Source organism: Phaenicophaeus curvirostris, chromosome 2 (assembly GCF_032191515.1).
Source record: "Phaenicophaeus curvirostris isolate KB17595 chromosome 2, BPBGC_Pcur_1.0, whole genome shotgun sequence".
Taxonomy (NCBI): domain Eukaryota; kingdom Metazoa; phylum Chordata; class Aves; order Cuculiformes; family Cuculidae; genus Phaenicophaeus; species Phaenicophaeus curvirostris.
This window is the reverse complement of record NC_091393.1, coordinates 99,813,258-99,837,195: the sequence shown is the minus strand read 5'-3', so window position 1 is coordinate 99,837,195 and position 23,938 is coordinate 99,813,258. Positions and strand designations below refer to the sequence as shown.

The following is a 23,938-nucleotide window of genomic DNA, read 5'->3' as shown; positions in this document are numbered from 1 at the left end:
TGTATGTGTGCACGTGTGCTTTTTATGACTTGAAATTTTCTGTGCTATGTGACTGACCACAATGGGATGTCTGTGTTTCACGTGATCGTGCTGCCAACTCAGGCTGAGAGATGAGGGTTGGTTTTTTTCCCCCCTGTGCATATAGGAGAAACTGTGTATTTTTCTAATATATGTGTGCATGCCCGTGTACATGTGTCTGTGGTTGGAGGGCTCGGAATGGCTAACTCACAGTATCTTGGGTTGAACTGTATAGGTCTCTAATATTTCTCATAACTGCATCATTTATAGAATCATAAAATAACCAGGTTGGAAGAGACCCACCAGATCATCGAGTCCAACCATTCCAAGCCACACAAGCAATTTCTGCTGTGGGGCAGTTTCTTTTCTGTGCAAAGAGAAGAGGGGAGGCTTGTGCATGACAAACAGATGCTCTTGGCATGATCAAGACTGGCCTTTTTTGGGGGTGGGAAGGTCCCAGGGAGAATCAAAGTAAGTCTCCCATGTCAAGGTTTTTGCAGAGGTAGATGATATAGATTTGAATGATTGTTTCCCTCTTATTTTTACCCCTCACATTTTTTTGTTTGGGTGCTCTATTTTCTTGCACTTGTAGAGATACTGACCCCTGGCTGGGCTTCAACTAGCTGCCGGCTGGGCACAGGTTTTATTTGGGCTTTCTCAATTGCAAGCCCTCGAAGTCCTGATGCTCAGCCCCATGACCTGCCCTGAGGCTGGTGCTCCCCAGGAACCCTCCACCTGGGAGTCAGGACATGGCTGCCGTGAACACCAAGGGACCAGAGCTGAGCAGTTGCCTTTCAATGCAGACACAACCACTGATACTTTAAAATTACTAGAGACACCTCTAGAAGTCACCACATACGTACAATAACATACATTATATATATACACACACAAGGCCTCTCTTGTTTTCCTTGCCATTAGCTTGGTCCACTACTGACAGAGTTGAAGTGAAAACAGAAAAAGGCATGGGGGAAAAACACCACACTGAAATGAAAGTGTTGTTTATTAATTAATTTATTTAACTTGCATGTGCATCTGTCTCACCAGTAGCTGGTGTTCACAAAAAGAAAACCCTTTGAAACTGACAAAACTTTCAGTAAACTTGATGAATACTTTTAAAAGTATCTAATGATAAGAAAGTTGCAGAAAATTCTTTACTTGCACAGCCTAAAATATTGAATATTGAAGAAAAAAAAAACCACCCCCTTTTTTATTCAAAGATGGTTAAAAAAGTTTTGTGGCTAATACGACGGTTTCACCTGTGTGTCGTTGCCTTTATTGGTGCAGCCTGTTTTCCTGAGTTGTCAAGACTACAAAATAGAAAGAGCTTAGAACGGCGGGGATGCTGCGCTGTCAGGTTTCTGCAGGTGGGCACCGGGAGTGGGTTTGCAGCGGGGTGGCGGGAGCCAAGCACATTTGCTTTACGAGTCTTCTTCAAATGTGCAAACAGGGTTAAGAGAGAAAGCAGCAGGGAGTAAGACACACGGATGTAAGAACATTTATTCAGTGTTCGAGTTCGTATTTTATCTCCTCTTCTCTTCTTTTTGATTGCTTCTCTCCCTTCAAATATTCTTTAACTTTTTAAGGGCAGTACTAAAGGAGCTGCTTTACTGTTGGCAACTCACTTTTAACCAGAGGAAGATCTTTATGCAACAGCTCCTGCCAGGTTTAGATATTTGTTTATAATTTACTACAATAAATAACAATTAATTTATTTGCTATGAAATTCCATAATAACAAAGAAGCTGTGTTTTCACAAAATTTGCTTTGTGTTTCTTAATGAGATCATAAAATGAGGTCAGTAAGAAAAAAAACCAAAACCCTTGAAAAAACATGGCTTTTGTATTATACAAAATTAAAAAGAACTCATCATTAATAAATAAAATTCATTTATCTTTGAAATAATTATGAAGCACTTCTAAAAATTGTAAAGGCAAATCTATTCAGGCCTACAGTTAACATGCAAAGTCATCCAACAAATAACACAAAATTGTACCGTAGTAGTCAACTGTTGCATCAACATTCAAAAAGGTCTAGACAGCAGCACAACTTCTATATGGCAAACATCTCGGAATGCATCACAAGGGCCTGTTTGAGCTCTGGGGGGGTACCCGCTGGGTGGGCAGATGCCAGCTGTCCCTTTCCACTTCCATGGCAGGACAGAAATAACAGAGGGTTTTGTGATCTGAGCGTGCAGTGGTGTAAAACGAAGGGACAGCCACGGTGTGAGAAGAGGACCCTTGATCAAAGGTACAGGTACACCAGTTGCATTAACTCCCACCACTGAAGAAATGGGGAGAAGAGGGAGACCCTGATGACTGTTAACATTCAGCAGCAGCTCTGACTGATCACCTCTGTGTCACTGGTACTGCAGGCTCCCAGCTCTTCGGGCTGCCGTGATCCTACTGACTCCAATGGAAAAACCTGCAAAACTTTCTAACTTCCTAAAAGTTGGGATTTTTTTTTTGGTTTTTTGTTTTTTTTCTTTCCCCTGTTTTCAAAAGGGTTAAAAAAGTAGGAAACCTTTTTTATGTATGTTCTCAAATTCTTGCTAAGTTACACTTATTAACTAACACAACAGCTACATGACAAAGTACTGCAATTATCAAAACGTACTGTACAGAAAATTACAAATTCATTGCAAAATACAGTGCGCTGCTCTGACTGAGATAAAAAGTGCTTTTTTCGTCAGAAAAGTGTTCTTCTGAAACAGAAGTACCATAGCCTGCGATAAAATTCTGGTGGTTCACTCTGGCTAGGCTGTCCTCTATTACCTTTACAACCTTGTTGGTGTTTGGCGCCTTCTGCCTGGACAGCTGAGACGACGACAGTCCAGGGGAGTGATGGTCCATGACAGAGTGTGGCCACCCAGCTAGTGGCCATGGTCATCCACCCCAGTCCCTCACAGCCCCAGAAACCACCTCCTTGGGTTTTTATTCACCGCATTATTTCCACGGGGGCAGGTTTGCTTATGTAAGGTTTGCTCGTCTCTGCCTGTGGTTCCCACACAACTGCTGTGATTCCTGTGCAGCTGTTATCTGGACTCTGCATCAACCTCCTCCTGAAAAGCCGCCAGCTTCACCGGTGCCTGTGCTGCCTCATGAGGGGCACGATGCAAGAAGGAGGCCCAGCCAGTTTGAGAAATGGGTGTCTCAACAGTTCCTGTGCCGTGGCTCTCTGCGAGGGCTCCCGCACCAGCATCGAGTCCAAGAAACCCCGGAGGACAGAGGAGACCTGCAACATCACATCGGTGTTAGGGGTGGACAAGCCCATACATTTTTAGCCTGTGCTGGGTCTTTGCACACAACTTTCTTGGGAAGACAAGGGATACACTGAGCTTTCCTGTGGCAACAGATGTGCTGAGCTGAAGGGCCATGTATTAATACAGAATGTACTGGGGTACCACTGCGGTGCAGAAGAGCAGACCATACATAGCTTTTCGTGTGATGGGGGGAGAAAAGCATTGAGGGCTCAGGGCTAACTTCTTCTAGAAGCATATCCGAAGTAGGATATACCCTAAAGCTTTGGCACCCACAGGCAGCAGGGCTCTTGTGCCAACTCCTCAGACAAGGTGGGAAGCGCAGGGAGCATGAGATTCTGCTCAGCTCCCTTCTTCGCCACTAGCTGCAAAATCAAAGCCAGGGCAGGGCACAAAAAAAGGCTTTGGCCTCCCATCTACCCCACAGGAGTCCTCTTTGGGACCCACTGCTCAAGGTGGTACCTTAAAGAGTAATTTATCCTTCGGACATGCAAGTGTGTGGCTGTGATTTTACTACAGCTTTGTATGTGTGAGGCCCTCATTACCTATGGGGAATCTGACCTTGTGCATGTCTTTCACCCGGGGTGGTAAGTTATCCCGGATTCGGCGCATGGCCTGCAGTGGTGGCTCATTGAAGTAGGGAGGTTCACCATCTATCATCTCTATCACCATGATGCCCAGGGACCAGATATCCACCTGTAACACACAGTCCCATCAAAAACATTGCTGGTAGTGCAGGGAGGGGTAAAAGGGTCAACGTGCGGGTTCATCCAAACTTCCAAGATGTCTGTCTCCAGTCACAACGGTTCTGGGGAGCCACTGCCATAATTTTTTTAGCCTGCTGACAATTTGCTTCTGACCAGTAGGAACAACTTACAAATCTGGTTCTGCGGACGGTTTAGGTGATGTTGCCAGGAAGTACTGGTTGTTGCAGAGGCTGGCTGCACCCCACTGTGCTGCATTTCAACTGCACTAATATGCAACCAATGAATAACCACCCCAGGCTGGCTCGGCAATGCTGCAGATAGGAGCAGCTAGTGGAAGAGCAGAGTACAATTCAGCTGCTGTGAAACATTACTCTATTTCTCCTGAATGTTTAAGATCACAGGAACTCCATCAGAGACCTCAAGGCAAATGGGCAAATGCAAGCATTCACTACACCCAGGCCATTTCCAGTGGTCACAGTTAACTTTGGAAAGTGATTCAGCTCCAGATTAAAACAAAAACACAATTTTTTTTTTAATTTTTTTTTTTTTTGGTCTTGGTCTTCTGCAAGGTTTCTTCTCCAGAAGCCCAGTCCTCTGATGACTGTAATTCCTGTCATTTGCCAGCCCAACTGCAGCAAAGGGCAGTTCATACTGCTTTTTCTCTTTTGCCAACACTATCCTTCAGCTTAAATCCTCTTTATTTTTTTCTCTGTCCCTTCTGATGGGAAACCTAATGTAGCTGTAAGTTCAGCCACTTCATAATCCCTTCAGTGTTACTGATGGGCTAATAATAGCTGATGTTATTATCCCTGAAATGTCTCTTATGATGGCACATGTCCTGGGTGAATGCTGGTGCCTGCAGGGTGCTCTTGCTCTTGGCCAGGTGCACTCCCTGCCTGCACCAGACCCATCCCTACTGCATGATGTGAAGGTGCAGCATCTCCCATCTCAGGCTGCAGCTCATTTCCCCCTTTGTGTGCATGTGCCTTTATATCTGTACGATATGTGTGTGTGTAAATATATATACCCATCCCTTTATATGTGTATGCACCTATTGATCTATCTGGCTTGCAGGTTTGCTCTCTGCAGCTGTTACTATAGGACCTATCAAGCAGAAGATGACTCCCATCACCACGTAGAAGAGAAAAATGCAGTCGTGGCTCTGCTGGGGAGGCATGAGTCACTGTCACGCCTGAGCGCAGAAGAGGGGATTGCTCTTCCCAGGATGGCAATGCAGAAGTGCTGTGACTCACAGCTTACTAACGGAGAGCGTACGGTACTGCAGAGCTGCTGGGTCCCCACCTTTCTAGTCTCATCTGAAGAGCTCCAATAAAAACATGTGAATTGCCTTTTTCAGACCATTTGGCAGTGCTTAAAATAGTTCCAACAGATACATCTCCCCCGCCCTGTCTCTCAGCTAATGAGAGCAATGACTGCAGGGAATGAGCTGAATGCTACAACAGAGGGTAGCAATCCAACCCACTCAGCCGGCTCCCATGTTTAGGACCCTAAAGGACCGTGCCTGTGCCCTTGCTAGCACTCCTCTGGAGGAAGGGGGTCTCAGGCCTTACCTGGATGAAAGCAGAGTGGATCTCTGCAGGCAGGTCTGTGCAAATACTGATGTGACCTGTCTGTGCAGTACAGGCATGTGATTTGCCTGCTGGTTTGGCATGTGCAGATGTAGACACCTGTAACTGCAGCTCCAGCTTGCAGGCTTGATACTAAAGATCACCAAAAGGTCTTTCATGATGTGAAAACGATGTCAAGTTTCCTTTAATACAGCACTCTATGCTAAAATATGTAAAGGCATTCCATTGTTTAGTGTGCTAAATGGAGTCGGTATTTAATGACTTTCTCTTGGAGACACACTTTAAAACAAGGCATGATGCAGCACTCTGGGGCAAACATAATTGCTGCTGTTTAGCATATCGACATAAATGCATTTGAACAGCACGGTTCTGACAGGGCTTGTTGGGGTCAACAAAGACACCAGGCAGAGAGAACACAGTCACTCTGGGGGCGCGTGGTGCTCCACTGTGCTCACCTCGGTGCCATAGGGCAGGCGGGATATCACCTCTGGAGCCATCCAATACGGCGTCCCAACTAGTGACTTTCTCCTGGGGACCTCCTTTGACACTTGGGCGCAGAATCCGAAGTCAGACAGTTTTATCTGAAAAGTGAAGGAAAATAAAAAGCCCTTCATGAATAACAAGGCAAATACCTCCAAGATGACACATGTATCCAGCTGCACCTGGGGCGACAGGGATGGAGCTGCAGCATTCGCCTGCAACAGGAGAGCAGCGCAGTTTTGGAAGCGTGGCTGGAGAGGGCAACAAAGCCCAGGGAAGGCGCAGCTCATTAAAATGAAGGGAAGGGAAGAAGTAGGAGCGAGTAGCAGTGATGCTTATTACTAAGATTGCCTGTCAAAGCTCATTGCCTCTCCACCAGCAAAAGATGCAGAGGTGATAAATGGCTTAAAATATTTAAAAAACAGAAGGAAAGAAAAAAACAATCCGAAGCAATAATGTTTTATAATGAATCTACTGCTACATATATACAAACCCTATGTTTGTAGTCTATGTATGCAGACTCAGTAACATATATATTTCAAGGAATACACACTGCTATTATTTGTATCAGGTTGATGATCTGTGAGTTTGCCAGAAAACAGATGAAATAAGTGGTATTCACCTCGTTTTCTTTTACCACAGAGAGGATGATCTAACACTTACAGAGAGCAATACCCCTGCCAGTGATTTCTCATGACCAGGACCTCACACTGTGGACTATCACTAAAAATACCTCCTTTATGAAGTAGGGGAGGTCATTTGGTGAAGGCAGGACAGGACACAAAGCTGTTACAAAATGGTTGTAAGAGTTAAGGGGACCTGCTCCTTTTGCTTGGGAACTTGGAAATTAAAGAGAGTACCGTCCTTGAGTAGCTGTGGCAGTGACCTGAAACAAAAATAACGGGATACACAAGCATTCCGGAGAGCAGCTCCTGCTGCATCATGTGCCTGCTCATACTTTTATGCCAGGTTGTTTTTACACCAAAAATTATTGCCTCCCTCTCCGTGCAGCTGCACAATGCCAAGGTGAAAATTCCTCCATATGCCACCCAAAACAAATGGTGCCGGTGGCATCATCCCTTCCAGAAACAGCTTGTTCCTTAAGGCTGAAGTTTGGGGTTTTGTTTTTTTTTTTTTTCTCTCAAGTATGGGAGACCTGGAAGCTATCATAAGGTTTTTCCTGGACATCAGGCTGTCCCACATCACACGGTGCAACAGTGACCCATGTCCCAAGTCCATAAACTGTGTAACTGGTTACATACTCGACTCCTGGGGATATGAAGTGAGGTCAAACAGCTCCAGGACAACTGAAGTGGGAAGTTCTGTAAATTCCTGCATTGTATAGGCTAGCATTTCATTATAAGCACTGATCTGTTTTCTTTTGGATTCAGTACAGACATTACTTTTTTAAAAACTAAAGCAATTATTTTTAACAGAATTACAAAATGATTGTTAGTATTTCTAAAACAAAGCCAATAGCCAAGTTCTCTGTGCTAAATGCATTTTCAGTTTACAGGATGAAGAATGGAAGAAATAATGCATATTTTTGAAGCAGAGCCCAATCTTCTTTTGTAGGAGCACAAGAGGTTTTGCATATCTATTGCTCACTCGAGTACATAAAAGAAGAAGATTTTCTAAAAAAAGTTAATGGCACAACACAGCCACAAAGAAATCTGCAATGCAGATAATAAGTACTGGAGTAATGAGTATAATGAGGCACTGTATGCAGATCCCGAGAGCAGATCAGATGCTATTTCAGCAACATGGATTGAAATCACAACTGAAAAACTCCTACACATGTGGAATTTTCTTCCCCCAACAGGATTAACAGGAGCAGCCTGCAACAGCTGTAGGAAGAAAATCCCACTCCCTTGGTGAAGTGGGAATCAAATTATAAAGACAAGTCTTTGATTAGTGAATCAGACCATGCCTCGAAAGCCAGGAGATTTACCTTCTGAAGAAGATCCAGGTTTGGTTCCAGACCCACCAAGTGCTCTTGGGCTCAGTCCAGCCTGCCAAGTCGTGCTTTAGATAGGTGTGTAATGCCAGTATAGAGACCCTTAAAGCCCTGCTAAGGGGACTCATCACTGGCCACGAGTGCTATAGCTTTTTTTAATTTTTTTTTTTTTACTCAAATTATCCCAGTGGGGCCGGAAATGCAAACTAGTGTCTGACTCAAGCAGAAATTAGGGCGCTATGAGTGATTTGCTGTCCTTCACCTAAGCCTTTGGATGTCTTGAATTTTAGGTGCCTCATATTTTACTGCTGCCCAGAAATGCCACAGTACGAACTCACCTTTCTCCTTGTAAGGAAATAACAATTTCTTTAGGACCAAAAACAGCTGATGTAATATTCTCTTTGTGTGCAAACTTTATTTTGCTTATTGAGCAGGTCATGTGCAGCATTTTCTCTCGCCCTCTCCCTATTCGTTAACATCATTAAGACCAATTCACTGACGGCAGCATCCCATCCAAGTAAATGGAGATGTGGGATAGGTATTATCTAGTATTTTGTAAGTGTACCTATGGTAAAGGCCACTATCACAACCAGAGAGTGTTTCAGCAGTAATGCAGATTACTTCCTACTGATGTTAGCCTTGTAACTAGCATGGGAAAACAGAGCAAATGTATAAAAACTTGTTAACTACAGGATAAGTACATGTAGTAAAAAGAAAATATTTCTGAGAAGCATCAGAGTAGAAGTGGTGCAGCATAAAACAAGATTCCCCATCACATAAGCATCACCCACGTAGCATAATTTCTTCTACCACTGCCTTTTGATGGCTCCAATCCCCCCTCAGCAAACCTGCATGCAGTGCAGATGTCAATCACTGGCCTGGTGAGGCCTGTGTTTTTCTGATTCAGCTCTCTAACAAGTTATTCACAGGCCGCATCACTTAGTTTCATGTGCCTGCCTTATATTTTTAAGTTAGGGTCACTTCGAATGTGCACAGCTATTTTCATGCCAGCCCCAAGAGACAGCAGGGGAAATGTCAGGCACTCACCCTTCCGTCACTTGTGAGAAGGATAGAGTCACTTTTGATGTCGCGGTGGATGACACCTTGGTTGTGCAGGTAGGACAGAGCTCTCAGGACAGACAGGCAGACAGTCGCTATCTGCTCCTCATTCATCCTGAAACAGTGAGGTGGAACAATGAGCTGAGCATTAATGAAGACAGTGGGAAAGGGGAGTTGAAGCGAAGAGGTACAAGTCCCTGTTCACACCAGCATACAGAACAGCCAGGATATCCTTTAGGCACCGGCTCTGTGGAGTGACACTTCAGTCCTATATCTGTTGAAAAAGGGGTGAGGAACAACTCTGAAATGAGGTGTGGATACATCTCCCTGCAGCACTAACAAAAGTAGAGTGTATTACATGATACCACCAGTTATGGTGAGCCTGCTTCCCTCTGGGAAATAACAGAAATGAATAATAGAAATGAATAATAGAAATGCCTTATTTAGAGTAAACTTACTGCTTGCCAAGGAGGGTAAATCACTGCTGGGATGGAAACAGGCATGGAATAAATGTGAGGAAAAAAAACATCTTAATTGCGCAGACAAAACATCAGGGCCTGCGTACGCTTCCAGAGCTCTCCCTTTGCTTTTATGCCTTCTATAAAAATATTCGGGGTATTTCACAGAAACATAAACATGAGTCCTCATTTCTGTGCACGTGTGCAAAATCTATTCTGGAGGAAGTCATCTGCCACAGCAGGATGGCAATGGCTGGTATGGATGGTGTACCCTGACCCCACTGCCCCATTGCATGATGACCCCAGCACCTCTATTACACCATCAGAAAAATACCCGTGGATATTCCTGCTTAAACTTTGTGTGCAGTTTGCAGTACTTCAGCAAAACCTTTGAGGGAAGGTCATACAATGTGAAAAAAAACCCAGAAGATTAAGGAAAGACTATTTTGAGTAAAAAATAGATGACAGGTCTTAAGAAGTGGTGTCTTGGGAACATCTGTTTGCTGTTAAGCTCCTGTCAGAAATATCTAAGATAAAGCTTTTAATGTTTGGGGGAGCAACAGTTAACAAATGACTTGTGATACTGTCATTTATTTCAGCACATCAGCTAAGGAAACACTAAAAAATAAAATACCCGTGTTACAACTCTGCTTTTGGTAGGACCTAGGAGCATCATTAAACCATGAAAGAAAAGAAATTTTCTAATTTACTCTTCCTTTCTTTTCTTCTTGCTCACAAAATACCTTTCCCCTAGTTTGGTGTGGAAATTTTGATTTGTTTTTATTCAAGAAGAAGAAATTAAAGAAAGAATTCCTCTTCCCTACCTCATTTTACCCTGCTTATCAGGAAAAGATGAGTGAAGAGCAGATTTAAAGAGGGCTGTAAAATCTAATGTTTCCACTCAGAAGAGCAAGAGCAGTTCCATATACTACAGCTTTTGTGCTGGCAAATCACCTTCTTTAAAGGTACGTACGATATTAACTGAAATATGGGAACAAGCTCTACCGTTAGCACAGATATTCTGATATAAAAATACTTTTTCCATTACGTTTTAGGCTTGCTTTGCATTTAGCATTTCTGACAGCATGGTTATGTGGGTTATGAGTACAGAGGGATATCACCCTTAGAAGTGACATAGTGGTGACAGTAAAAACAACAATACAGATCACCAAACAGGGAAAAGATGATATTTTCTGCCATTTCAGGAAGTACTGGATAGAACTACCTCCTAAAGCACTGGCAAATTCCTCTCTACCAGCAAGCCCTTTCAGGTATTTCTTTCCCTTCTATTTAAAAAATGCTGATACTGACTGGAATTCATCCGCAGTGGCTTATTAATGCTGGTAAAGTGAACATGCTACAGTCTGTCTATATGTGTATAAATATTTAAGTATACGTATGTATATGCACATATAGCTATACACATACACACGTATGTATACTTTTACATATATATATATATATATATTACATGTGTATATATTGTCTTCATGTATGTCTTTTTCATAGAATAGAATCATAGAATCACCAGGTTGGAAGAGACCCACTGGATCATTGAGTCCAACCATTCCCACCAATCTCTAAACCATGCCCCTCAGTACCTCATCCACCCGCACCTTAAACACCTTCAGGGAAGGTGAGTCAACCACTTCCCTGGGCAGACTGTTCCATTGCCTAATGACCCTTTCAGTGAAGAATTTTTTCCTTATGTCGAGCCTGAACCTCCCCTGGCGGAGCTTGAGGCCATTCCATCTTGTCTTGTTATGCTTGTATATGTGTACTTTGTATGTATATACAAACATACATATAAATAAATGTATAAAAATGTATAAAAATGTGTCCAGGAGGTACCCAGCCTCCCTCAGCATGAGGTGAGGTCTGGAGGGCACAGTCTGGAGGCATCCATGGAGGAAAGCCGTGTCCTGTCCCTCCTGCCCAGCTTACACTGTAGGCTTTACACTGCTGGTCCCTGGCACAGCACACCCAACCCACCTCGTGTGAGTCACTATATCTGTCAAAGCGCCGCCCTCCAGAAACTCCATCACAACCCAGAGCTCATCTCCAACAAGGTAACTGTTGTACATGTCAACCACATTTTCGTGATGGTAATCTCTCATGATTACAACCTGTGAGGAAGAAAAAGACAATGTGTGAATTGCTACAAGTATTATCTGACACGATTGGACCTTCTTTTTCTCTGTGCTTTTCTCTTTGTGCTTAGTAAAGGTTCTGCTGTGAATCACATCCTCTCTAATCCTTATGCCAATGCAGAAACAAAATCAATATATTTACATAAAAATAACAGTCATTGTAAATGCATTAGGAAGAAGGAAGACTCTTCAGTTGCTAAACTGTAAGTGAGAGGTAATTTGGGCTTTCTCAGACTGCAGGAACAGGACTGTTTTGTTCATTGTTTTTTTATCACCAGTTGCTTTCAGTACAACTAAGATGGTTTTTTTGGACCCCATCAATTGTTCATCAGTCTTCATCATGCATTGAACTGCACTTTGCAGAGAATTTCATCACAATGCTAGTAATATAGAGGATATTCATAAAATGACTGAAATTCCACATCTAAAAGGATCGTACAGAACTGAGACCACATTAACAGCAGCCCAGACAAGGCGGTAACCATGACCATGACTGCATGGTACTGAGGGATGTCACAAAGGCGATCAGGAGAGAAAACAGCCAGGGAAGGCTTCATTATAGACAGAGGAATTTCAGCACCACTAAAAAGAAATTTGCTGGTGACACAAGTGACTGGAGCATGTCAGGGAAACAGCTTGGTCCTGCACAGCGTGTAGGACTTGCTTCAAGATGTTACCATTCAAGAGACGCTCAGTTAGAGCTACTACCACAATGCAATTCAGTGTAGTCTTCCAGCAGAGGCAAAATGAAGCCAAAATACCATTACAGCCTAGACTGTGCAAAGGAGAACTGTGTGAAGTTTGTTAAAAACCAGTATTTTTGTTAAGTTTTTAAAGGTTTGAAAGAAACCAGTCTGTTATGTGCTGAGGGAAAAACCTCTTGTACTTGAAACACAGGAAACAAACGGTAGAATCAAAAGGTTAGTTCTCTCAAGAGAACTGGGGACCTGCAGCATTTTGGGCATTGGTCAGCATATTCACAAGTGATCTTGAGAATGGAATGGGAAACATGCTTCTTCAAGGGAGTAAGAAGCTGAAAAACTCCTTGACTTGCAGAAGGAACTCTCACCACCAAACAACAGGGTGAAAAAACAACAAGCAAAACCCAGTGTTCTTAAATTTAAAATAATGTATGTGGGGGAAACGACATTCCATAAGCAGTTGTGGGTTCCAAACTGGCTGCAACCATTCAGGAAAGGATTTGTGGGAATTCACACACATGCTTCCATGAAAAAGGGACAGTCAGCTCTTCGCTTAGTAATCATCAAGAAAGTAAAGGGACTGCTAATGGTCAGCAGAGCAAGAAGGGAAAACCAAAAAGCATGTATATGCCAAAATACAGTGGTTCGTTTGGGTTCTCCATCTCGGAAGAATAAACTAAACCAGCAAATTGTCAGAAAAAGGAAGCTGGGCTACATCTGTGCACTTGAGACATTGCACAGACCAGCTGATAGATTTGTTAGCTGTTTATTGTGACTTCCCACCATGCTACAGCTTTAAGGCCAGGAGTAGATGTAGCTCTTTTGAAACTGATCCGGTTATACGATTTCAATACTGTAAAGATGCAGGTGGGACTCAGCACCTCTTTTAGAATGATATTCATTTGGCTCTTGAGGTTGCCAGTTGGCCTACACCTCCTGTTGAACCTTCCGCCTGCAAAACCCATCACACTACCCAAAACAAGGTACCTCATTAAAGAGCAGCTCCCTTCTTTGCTGTTTCCTGAGATCCATCTTCTTCACGGCAACTTGCTTTCCTGTATGCTTCTCAGTGGCGATGCAGACAATCCCTGTGGAGCCCTCCCCGATCTTGATGAAGTTGTCCAAGTACTCTCGGGGGTCGCCAGGGCTGACCACAAGCTGCAGGGCAGCTCTGAACTGTTCGTGAGACACCCTGGAAGGCTGCTGGTCTGAGGATGATCCCCAGCTGGGTGGAGGATAAGCACTTGATGTGATACTTGGAGAGCTGGGGTAGGAAGCTGTGGAAATATAGGGAGAGCTAGGCTGGATTGATGGCTGGTGATAGTGGGACACTTTGTGGTAGACCAGCGGGTACTGGTAGCTGCTGCTTGAATAGCTGACTTTGCTCTGACTTTGAGGTAGCTTTACTGGGCCCCTGGGGTAAGTGTCCGATCCAGAGAGTGGTGGGCTAACCACCAGTTGTGCTCGATCATAATCCACCTGCAATGCAAACACAGATGAGTGACTGTGGGTGGACAGTTTTCTTGCTGTCCATCCACCTGGCTTATTTTTGGCACCCCCCGAGGTCCTCAGCAGGTGCCAGAACATGCTCCTGCGTAACAATCTGTTCTTTGCAACATGACACTGCTGCCTTGTATCTGAAAAGAGATTTTTAGACCATTGAGTTGTTGTGCTGTCATCAGAACCAAAATGAGACCAGGGAAGACCAGCAGGTATTTTGTGCAGTTCAGATCCATTTTTCTGTCCAGGAACCTGTTTGTAACTACAATAATCTTTATTTAACGAAAGAGTATGCTCCAAAAAGTGGCTTTGCTCTCTATTTGAAGTGCACTGCAGGCTCTTGGAGCCACTTCCTCCAAGAATTCAGCCCTTACACAACCAGCAGCCCTTTAGCAAATTGCGATTTACATCTTTCCTCTCAAATACCAGTTCCTGGGTTTTGACTCTCAGCCCTTAGCCTTTTCTCATGCTTTTCTCCAGCAATTCAGGGATGACCCAACCTCTTCTTGTAGAGGCGGTGATACACTGAAATCCCCGCCACCTCCTGTGCTGCCCTGCTACCGGCTGCTGTTTCAGAAACTACATACACAAGTATGATGAGGAGCCTAATTCAATTTACCATTTCTTAAATCATTTTCCAGAGCAACACCCTACTTAACTGCAGTGTCACGAAACCACTAATTTTCATCTGAAATCAGAGACAATAGCAGAGGAAATTATCCCAACGGGACGCCTTGTTCATTTGCAGGTTCTTTTCTTTCTATTTTCCAAGCTTTTCTAGGCTTCTGACACTGAAAGCAAATGAATACTCCACATTCCCAAATGTAATAGTTTGCTTCTATCCAAACTGAAAAAAAAAAAAGACGTAAGACAAAAAAAACCCACCCAAAAGAATAATACATTTTTTTTTTCCCTTGGAAAAGAGCATCTCCACAATACAATACAACATATGTGACTCCTGGCGACATGTGGATTATCTTGGGGCAGGGGGGGTTGGTTAGACACAGGCTCATGTTGTAGCACAATTATGAATAATTACGGCAATGAGTTCATTTAATCAATCAATTTCAGTGGCGGTGCATAGGGGTGGACAGAGCAGCAAACTCTACACAGCTCAGGGTTGCTACTATTACTGCTGGCTGCCGGCCAGGAGTCCCTGATCCATGTTAGTTAAATGCACATTAATCTGAATTTGGCAGTGTAATCAAGGACCCAACTGAACTGTGAAATTGAATTCTGCAGTGGAACATCATTTGACCATTTTATGCTAAGACTGCAAAAAAAAAAAAAAGGTAAAAAAAAAATCTGCCGCAGCATCAATTTATCACTGTAGGCTGCTGCACAGCGAGGAGGAGTTTCAAGCTGGAGTCACCCCGGTGAAGGGAGAAAAGCCTTCGAGTTCAATATTATATCAGTGCTTCCCACCGCATGTGTGAGTCAGGCATGCCCGTCTCTCTATTTCGCGAGAGGTTTAGCAGGGAAGAGGGAACACCTTTCCAGAGGGGCTGCTCAGAGATTTCCCTTGGAAACCTGAAGCTGGAGCCTGCTTCTGTCTGAGACTCATATGCTGACGGCTACCAGCCATATGGAGCATCCGCCAAGCATGTAATGGTGTTGTACAGCCACCTCCTAGGATGCTGGTTTGGTTTAAGCAAAACATCCATGTGATTAAAGCCATTATTTCACTTATGGTGTCAGGCAGGGGTAGCCATAAAATAGAAGGGGGTCAGAGACATCATGAATTTTGTGACGGACATTACATCTGCCAAACTAATTAACATGGAAGAATGCTCAGATGGTTTGGTAGAGGGAGGGGAACTCAATCTAGCCCTGTCCTATATATCCATGTACACAGGGACACATAAATCATCGCTTTGGCTGTACATACACTATTTTCTTTTAACTGTTGAGATGGGGGAAGCTTTGTCTAGAAATTCAATCTGGATAAATCCAGGCTAATGAATTAAGTTGAGGCTTCACCCATGCCTGATATTTCTGAACACATCCTTAGCCTAAGGCATTGGCAAAAGTAAATTCTGCAGTGAAATTTTCAAATGAAAATTCAGGGGTTCAGTGTGCTTGCCAAGAATCTTTGAAAGCTTTTTGAGGTGAGCATTGCAGTATAATGTAAATCTATCCATGTTCCGAGTCCCATGGAATCTTACAAAAAGTCATGAGCTATAATGAGTAAGTCAGCTGAACCTCTCCTCCAAGGCTGTGTCCTGACGCAGTGCTTCACATCACAGCAAAACTGAACGTACTTTACGCTGCTAAAAATTCTATTTTGGCTATTGAATGTGATTACCTACTAAAAGGAAATTTCTTAACTACAACAAAGGAAAGATGGAACAAGCCCTGCTCTCATTCAGGATCAGATCAAGAGAGCACCCAAAGCTCTGACACGACATCCATCACGGCACCACAGTGTGAGGCGATACTCTGCTGCTGCCGGCTGGGTCACCTCAGCTGGCTCGCATCATCACCTGCAGCTGCACACAGCCATGTCGGCAACTGGGTCTTTTCACTGGTAAAAGGTGGATGTAACACTGTGTTTAAACTCATTTTAGTTTCCGCTCTGATGACTGCGATGCCCATTTTGCATTGCATGCAGTGAAAACACCTTGCTTGTTTGTAAGGGGTATGTACCTTCCCTGCAAGGCAGGCTGCTCGAAAAGCCTCTCAGCCGAGCGGCTGTCCCCACACACTCTGCAGTCAGAGTGCATCAGTGGTGGCAGCCACAGCCCTGCAGCCGCAGCCCATACCCTCCTGGGGGAGTAACAACCCCTTGCGAAATGACCTCGCCTTTCAGTAAAGGTGAAACAGATGTCAGTTTGACTAGGTTTCAGATTGCCAAAGTAAAAAATGTGGAAGGGATGACTGCAATGGAGTCGGGAATGGTCACTCTGGTGCTTCACTGGGGGAGATCTCTGAGAAGCTACGTGTGGCGGTGACAGGCAGTGTTTGTGGAAAGTGAATGGCACGAGAATGAGAAAATGGGCAAAAAGAGGGTTTCTGACAGTAAAGACTTGGCTCTGTATTCATCAGGCTGGAAATATCCTCCTGGCACAGAGTGCCTGCGAAGTGCACAGCAGGAAAACAGTGGTGCTGAGCAGCAGCCAGGTGAGACAGAGCCCTCTGCTGTGTTACAGCAGTACAAGGCAAGGAAGGGCAAAGCAGAAACCTGGGACTCTTGGAAGAGGGACAGGAGAGGGTCATGGAGAATTGCTACCAAAAATGACAGGGAAAGCAGCTTTGTAATAATAGGACCTGCTGCAAATCTAATTAAGTGGGCTGCCCATAATGAAGAGGAGGGTAAAAAGAAAACAAGCTTTACAGTGTCCAACAATAAGCAGACCTAGTGGGATGAATTTGGTATCACATGGCAGTATTGAGAAGACTCCATTGAACGCAGTGGGATGTAATCTCTGTGTCATGAGGATAACACAGCAGACACTGCAACCCCATGCAGGTGTGACTGGAGTTAGTCTGCAGGGATAGGACAGCAACATGGGGGTGGTCTGGTGGGAACCAAATCTGAGTCTCAAGCTTCCTACACCTCCATGGTCCCACTGCATGACTGGCCAAGCCCAGTGCAGTGGAAGTCTTCTGACATAACATCTATAGAATCACCGATGATGAAACAGGGCAGACATTTGATTTATCTGAAATCTGTCACCTGCAAATAATACCAAAGTAAGTCTGCACTTCACATTTACAAGCCAAAATGAACATCTTTGTTAAATGCATTTTGAAGCCATACATTTGTGCCTGCAAACTTTTTCACTGCTTTTTTCCCCCTTTTTAATTGTACTTTAAAGCCAATCTCATTTGTAAAATATCTGATTCAAGACCTGATTCTCATTTAGTAAGCCCATTTGATGAACCATTATCTTACTAATGCCTCCTTGAAAAGAAGATTCTTCAGCAATCATCCAAGACAAGAAACTGCTATTTACTTCCAGGAGCTGTGGACAGGTTTGGGAATCAAAACTGATGCATTTAACTGTGAATCATCAAGTTTCAATACACCAAGGCTGTAGGAGTGTTTTTGATGCTAGGAACAGCTCACAATGAATCTTGCATGGAGGCATCTGTTTCTTTTTTTTTTTAAATAAAAGTTGTTACTGCATTTTAATGGGATATTTTTCAAAGTGTCTGGAGTCCTGTAAAATATGCCTCTGTCCTCTGCCCTACTGAATGCTGTAATACTGGAAGGAGCAAGTGCAAGAGAGTCTATGAATCACTGGACTCATCCTTCTCCTTTCTAAACCTCGGCAAAATGATTGCTTTAAATGAAGGAAATGCCAGACAGCCCATGCCAGGCTTTCCGCAAAACTTCCAGGACCCATATTTAACGCCACTTCTTGCACATAGTTTAACTCCCCCCATGTATCCCTCTCACCACACGGCAGAGACCTTGCAACTTTTCTACTCCCCTTGAGAATTAGCCTCAGCCTTCAAAGCCCAGCTCTGCTTTAACACAGTGTGGAATAAAACCAATGTCACTCTACCATGGGGCACTGATTCTAACTCTGCAGCCCAGGATCAGCAAAGCAGCCAAAACCTGAGCAAGAAAGACACAGGTATGCCTCTGGCATAGGGCTCTCATGGATTTGCAGAGTCCAGGGACGACTTCTGGGTCTGCGGTTGGACAGGACCACATTTTCTGTGCACTGTTCAGATCAACATTAAACAGCAGAGTGGATCTCACCACCTGACAAGATACCCACCTCAGTACATCTGGTAAGTCACGGCAACTCAAGACTGTTTCAGCCCTGAAAAACTGAGCTATCATCTTGGTGCCCGTTGCTAGGGGAAGTCAATAACGTTCAATGCAATCTACACACGAGAAAAAACATCTCTTGCAGAATACGAGATATTTAAGCAGGTCATCATTGTAGCTATGTGACTAGATGTGTAAGAAAAGTGTTATTCTCTTAACTGAACAAACAGTTACAGCAAACTATTGCAAGTAGAGTAGCATCACTTGTATGGGTAGTATTCCCCATGTGACTTTGGAAAGACAGAGCAGACCACAAAGAGGAGGAGGAGCTGCTTGTAGATATCATAGTTGAAAAGGTTTTTTGTACCCTAATTCTTTTTTTTCAACTAAGTCTAATACATCTTAGGTGAGATAAGCAAAATGTCTTATGTAAGATAAGCAAAATGTATTAGGTGAGATAAGCTGCTTTGATTTAATTTCACTGCTTAAAAACAAAGCAGAGTAGGGTAAAACCCTACTCTCTCATTAGTGGCAAAGGGCTGATAAACCTTGTAATATAAATACAGCACAAATACAATATAAATATTAAACCACAGAGGTTTCTGCCTTGTACAGTAACAATTCAGATACAGAAGTATCTGATATACAAACTAGACCAGCTTCTCATCCCAGCCTGAGATCTGCACAGATGTACAAACTCCTAATGCTACAAAAACTGCCAAAGAACTTGGGGTTATTTGGAATAGCAAGTAAAACGCCTAGAAGCTGGCCATCTCCAAACTTACCTTTTACTAAATATCTTAAACCCACTGGTCCCTGACATCCGTTTTCAGATACCTGAGTAAAGCGGGTGGATTTTCACACCCACCAAGCACAACCATGCAGCTCCCAGGGACATTACCAGCTGCACTCAGCACTGTGTGCCCAAGCATGGCTCCTTGCTCTTGATTTTTCACATATGCTTAATTTTCTGCACTCTCATTTTGGAGACATTGATTTGTGCCCTAGCAGCACTGTCACCAGGAATGTCACATTACCTTGGGGATGCCTGCTGCGGTTTCAGACAACCGGGGGTAGGTGTAGGAGCTGTAGGAGTGTCCTTGCTGGTGTGCTTTAAAAGCACTTGCTCCGTAGGGCATGGCTGGCTCCTGCAGACCAGAGCCCGACCTGGATCTCTGCCTCATTGCTGGCTGAGGGCTCGCTGGGTCCACATAGGATGACTTTGGCCTCTTGTCATAATCGTCTTTGCCCAGGCCATGTCCCCAGTCACTGTCGCTGTATTCCAGCCTCTCCTTGGGACACTCGCTCTGCACCGATGCTCGGGATGGGGTGTAAGGAAAGGGATCTCTATAGTCCAGGGAGGATCCGCTGGAGATACGCTGATACTCCAGCTTTAGGCCACCGTATTCCAGCGGTTTGGGCTTTGTCTCCAGGTGTGCGTGGTAATCCGGAAGGAACCTGGACAGGTCTGACTGCAAAGGCATCACTTCTGAATAATAGATGTCTCGGGAAGTCACCTTCATCATGTGCCCATTCTGCTTGGTAGCATAGTTCCCTTTGTAATACCTATCTAACTCTTCCCCATAGACAGTCTTATCTCGATACTTTTCTACAACATAGTCTGTTGTAGTGTCTGACTCGCTGGAGTACTGCGAATATGTGATGTAGCCGTTTTCCTCCTGGTGCCTTGGTACATGGTTTGCATTTCCTTGGTGGTGAGTGGGAGGACTTTCCTTCCGCAGGGAATTGGATCGTGTCACTGAGATATTGTCAAACTCTTCCAGCAGGCCATTGATTGAAGTATCTTTTTGAGGCTTATTTCCTCTAACAATAGTCTGGGAATAAAAAATTGCTTTGATTAAATACTGATTTTCCTTTAGTGTCTGACCAAGAAGAGCACTGAAAGTAAGAAGTCTACAATTCACTCAAAAAAACCTGCAGCAACGTGTTATGTTCTTCAGTCATGTACCTCAGTATAATCCACTGCTAGAAAAAAAAAAAACCCTCAATAAATACTTAAAATAAGACATGGAAAAACGAATAAACAAAGAGGGGTTAAATTTGGTGTACATCACAAGCTGAGATTTGGTGTACAGCACCAAGATGCTCTTAAAAAGCCCAGTCTATGAGGGGGGTTTTCAGCAATGAACACCAGAGATGTTTAGAACCACTACCTACTTTTTACTGGTTATTATTCAGTTGTCTACATCAAGCCAAACTGGTAGGCTGAATCTGATTTACACAGTATGGATAAGCTAAACAAACTCATTGAGTGGTTACTTCTACATGTTATTTTAAGAAACTATTGGAAAGTAGCATATAGATTAGGCACTGGGTTTGGTTATTTTACAGAATAGTATAGCATGCTCCCGGGTAGTAGAATTACCATTGGGGGTTCCCTTAGTTAGCTTAGCATAAGAGACACTTGGAGAAGAGGGGAAAATAATACCTCTCCTTCTTAAAGTATACAGCATCCAGAAAACTACTGTGCACAACCATGGCTTTGGGACATCCACATCACAGATGCCATGTGGTGGCAGTGGTGATGGCCCTATTAATGTCTGAATATGGCAAAGTCCCCCCCAGCCCTAGAGGATAAGTGCACTGCAGACATGAATTTGCTCCCACAGACTGCCCACAGACTCCTGCCCATCCCTACTCATTTCAGTCCAAAACACTGGCGCTCCTAGTAGGTTGGGAAACGAGCAGTGCTTGATCACAAGTCTAATTCAGGAAAGACGATTTTTTATCTAGTACTACCTGAAGACTGTAACACATGGTTGCACCCATTTTTCAGCAGCTGACTCCCACTGAGAGCCACTTCATGTTTATAAACATCCCCAAGAATAAGATGTACAGATTAAAGGCTGGGGCCATAAATCAACATGGCTTTACTGAAAACACATTTGCTTTGCTGATTCACTTTGGCTAAGTACCTATGACAGTATGTTATTTAACTTCTCCAGTTTTTAAACAGAGTCAATGTGGTCAACCCAAGGAGATATCCTTCTACGAGCTGCAGCCTGTCTGCACTATAGGCCAGCTGTGGCCTACTGGACACCAACTGGAGCATACTGGACACTGACCATGGCACATCAGACACTGACCATGGCATATCGGATGCCAACTGCAATGTCCAGCCTAGCCACTGGCCTTTCACTCACTGCAATATCGACAGAGTGCCGTGCCAGGCATGGTGGGGCTTTTCAATCCATGCTAGAAATCATGCAGGGACACGAACTTCATAAAAATGTGTGTTTCTTCTCAAATAAAATCACTTTTTCACAAAATCAACAGCAATGTACTTCTCTGTTATTCAGCAAATGGCTGCAGAGGAAAGTCAGGCTGCAGGCAAAGCAGTTCTGACCTCACACTGATCCCTGCTCTGATTTATGTCTGTAATTACTTGCCTAGTTTGCTATTTTAAAGCTAGTGATACCAAAACAATAGGACAGCAAAAATAAGGGACAGCAAATAGATGGCTGCTTTTGCCTCTGAAGCCATTCAGCAAGACAAGAGGAATTGGTGTCATTCAGCTACAGCCTCTTTGGCAGGATGACTGTGGGATCAATCATATTTAATTATCACATAATAAACCAGCCACATTTGACAATGAAATGCTTCTAATTGAAAACAAGATTGAAATACCCAACTGCTATCCCGCTTCCCCTGTGCAAATGCATGCCAAGGAGTAAAAAGCCAATTTAATACTCTCCGTGGGACCGGCCTGCACAACAGAGAGGTTTCTTGGAACAATCTGTGTTGTGCCCGCACAAAAGGGCTTCAGAGCCAGAGGGAGCCCCTGGGAGCAGAGTGGTCTCTTTTGTTAGAGGATAGAGTAGTTTACTCTTTGCTCCTCCAAGCAGATGCACTCTTGAAGAAGGATTTTTTTGATACCTTCAGAAAGAAGCTTTAGAAGAATGCAGTTGAGGCTTTATGTGTTAGTGAAATCATCAATGACAAAACCTTGCAGTTTAGGGATTTTCTGCAAACAGGTACATGCTTGGAAGCCACCTTTTCGACTATGAGGATTTAAAATAAGTACTAAGAGTAAAGTGGTCTTGTAAGCAACTCTGATTTTCAAAAAAAAACCAGTTGCCACCAAAGCCCCAGTCTGATGAAGCAGTCTTGGCTAGCTCTCGGACCTCAGTGCTGCCCCATCCTGACTGATGAAATTAAGGGGATTAAGACCTAAAACCTTTTTGTTTTCTCCCAGCACTTTGAGGATGGCCACTGGCAAACACTGACTTGCAAGGGTGATGACTGCTATTTTGGTTTGCTTCAGGCTCCTCTCTATGAGTCAATAAGAATGGACAGCACAAAGGCAGCACAAAACACACCTATCCCAAGGGCACATCTTCTACAGAATAGTCAGTGCTTTATTACTTTTAATAACAAAAATATCATTAATTATTGTAATTATTTATTATTAATAGCAACAACAACTACATTTGTTGTTTTTTTTAAATTCAGTATTTCCCTTAGGTGAAAGGACATACATCTTGCTGAAACGCCTCTCTGGCTCTATCTGCCTATACAAGCTTGACTTCTTCCAAGGAAACATCCAGCATTATTTCTATCAAAAGAACAGTAGTATCCATCAAGCAGATATTTTAGGAATTATTTCACGGAGACCCTCTGAAATACACTACATTATTGAGTATTTTGCTATTTGAATATATATTGAATATATTGCTATTTGGGGTTAATCTCTAGATCGATGCCTCTCGTTCTTGTGGGAGACTTCAATCTTCCTGATATCTGCTGAAAGTACAATAGAGCAGAAAGGAAGCAGTCTAGGAGGTTCCTGGAGTGCGTGGAAGACAACTTCCTTGCACAGCTAGTGAATGAACCAACAAGGGAGGGTGCCCTCCTGGACCTGCTGTTTGTGAACAGAGAGAAGGCCTTGTGGGGGATGTGGCAGTAGGTGGACGCCTAGGACAAAGTGATCATGAGATGATAGGGTTTTCTGTTCTAGGTGAAGTGAAGAGGGTGGTTAGTAGGACAGTAGCATTAAATTTCCAGAGGGCAGACTTTGAACTCTTCAGAAGGCTGGTTGGCAAAGTCTCATGGGAGACAGTCCTTAAGGGCAAGGGAGCCCATGAGGGCTGGGAGCTCTTCAAAAAGGAAATCCTAGCAGCTCAGGAGAAAGCCATCCCCATGTTCCGGAAAAAAAAGCCGGCAGGGGAGAAAACCAGCTTGGTTGAACAGAGAGATCTTGAGTGATATCAAGAAGAAGAGAAACGTTTATGGGCTCTGGAAGAGGGGACAGACCTCTTGGGTGGACTACAGGAGGGAAGTGAGATTGTGTAGAGAAAAAATCAGAAGGGCTAAGGC

At 43.7% G+C, this 23,938-nt stretch overlaps 1 protein-coding gene across 1 annotated transcript in view; it reads right to left on the bottom strand.

The window, feature by feature from the left end:
- Positions 1 to 1,024: 1,024 nt before the first annotated feature.
- PAK5 (p21 (RAC1) activated kinase 5) overlaps positions 1,025 to 23,938 on the bottom strand; it is a 100,195-nt gene continuing 77,281 nt past the window's right edge. The window contains exons 3-9 of the mRNA XM_069850183.1: positions 19,639 to 20,436; positions 13,366 to 13,857; positions 11,520 to 11,653; positions 9,058 to 9,184; positions 6,029 to 6,154; positions 3,839 to 3,973; positions 1,025 to 3,252 (exon numbers count right to left, since the gene is read on the bottom strand). Coding sequence (XP_069706284.1) covers positions 3,097 to 3,252; positions 3,839 to 3,973; positions 6,029 to 6,154; positions 9,058 to 9,184; positions 11,520 to 11,653; positions 13,366 to 13,857; positions 19,639 to 20,436 — 1,968 coding nt within the window. The 3' untranslated portion in view covers positions 1,025 to 3,096. The remainder of the gene's footprint in view (positions 3,253 to 3,838; positions 3,974 to 6,028; positions 6,155 to 9,057; positions 9,185 to 11,519; positions 11,654 to 13,365; positions 13,858 to 19,638; positions 20,437 to 23,938) is intronic.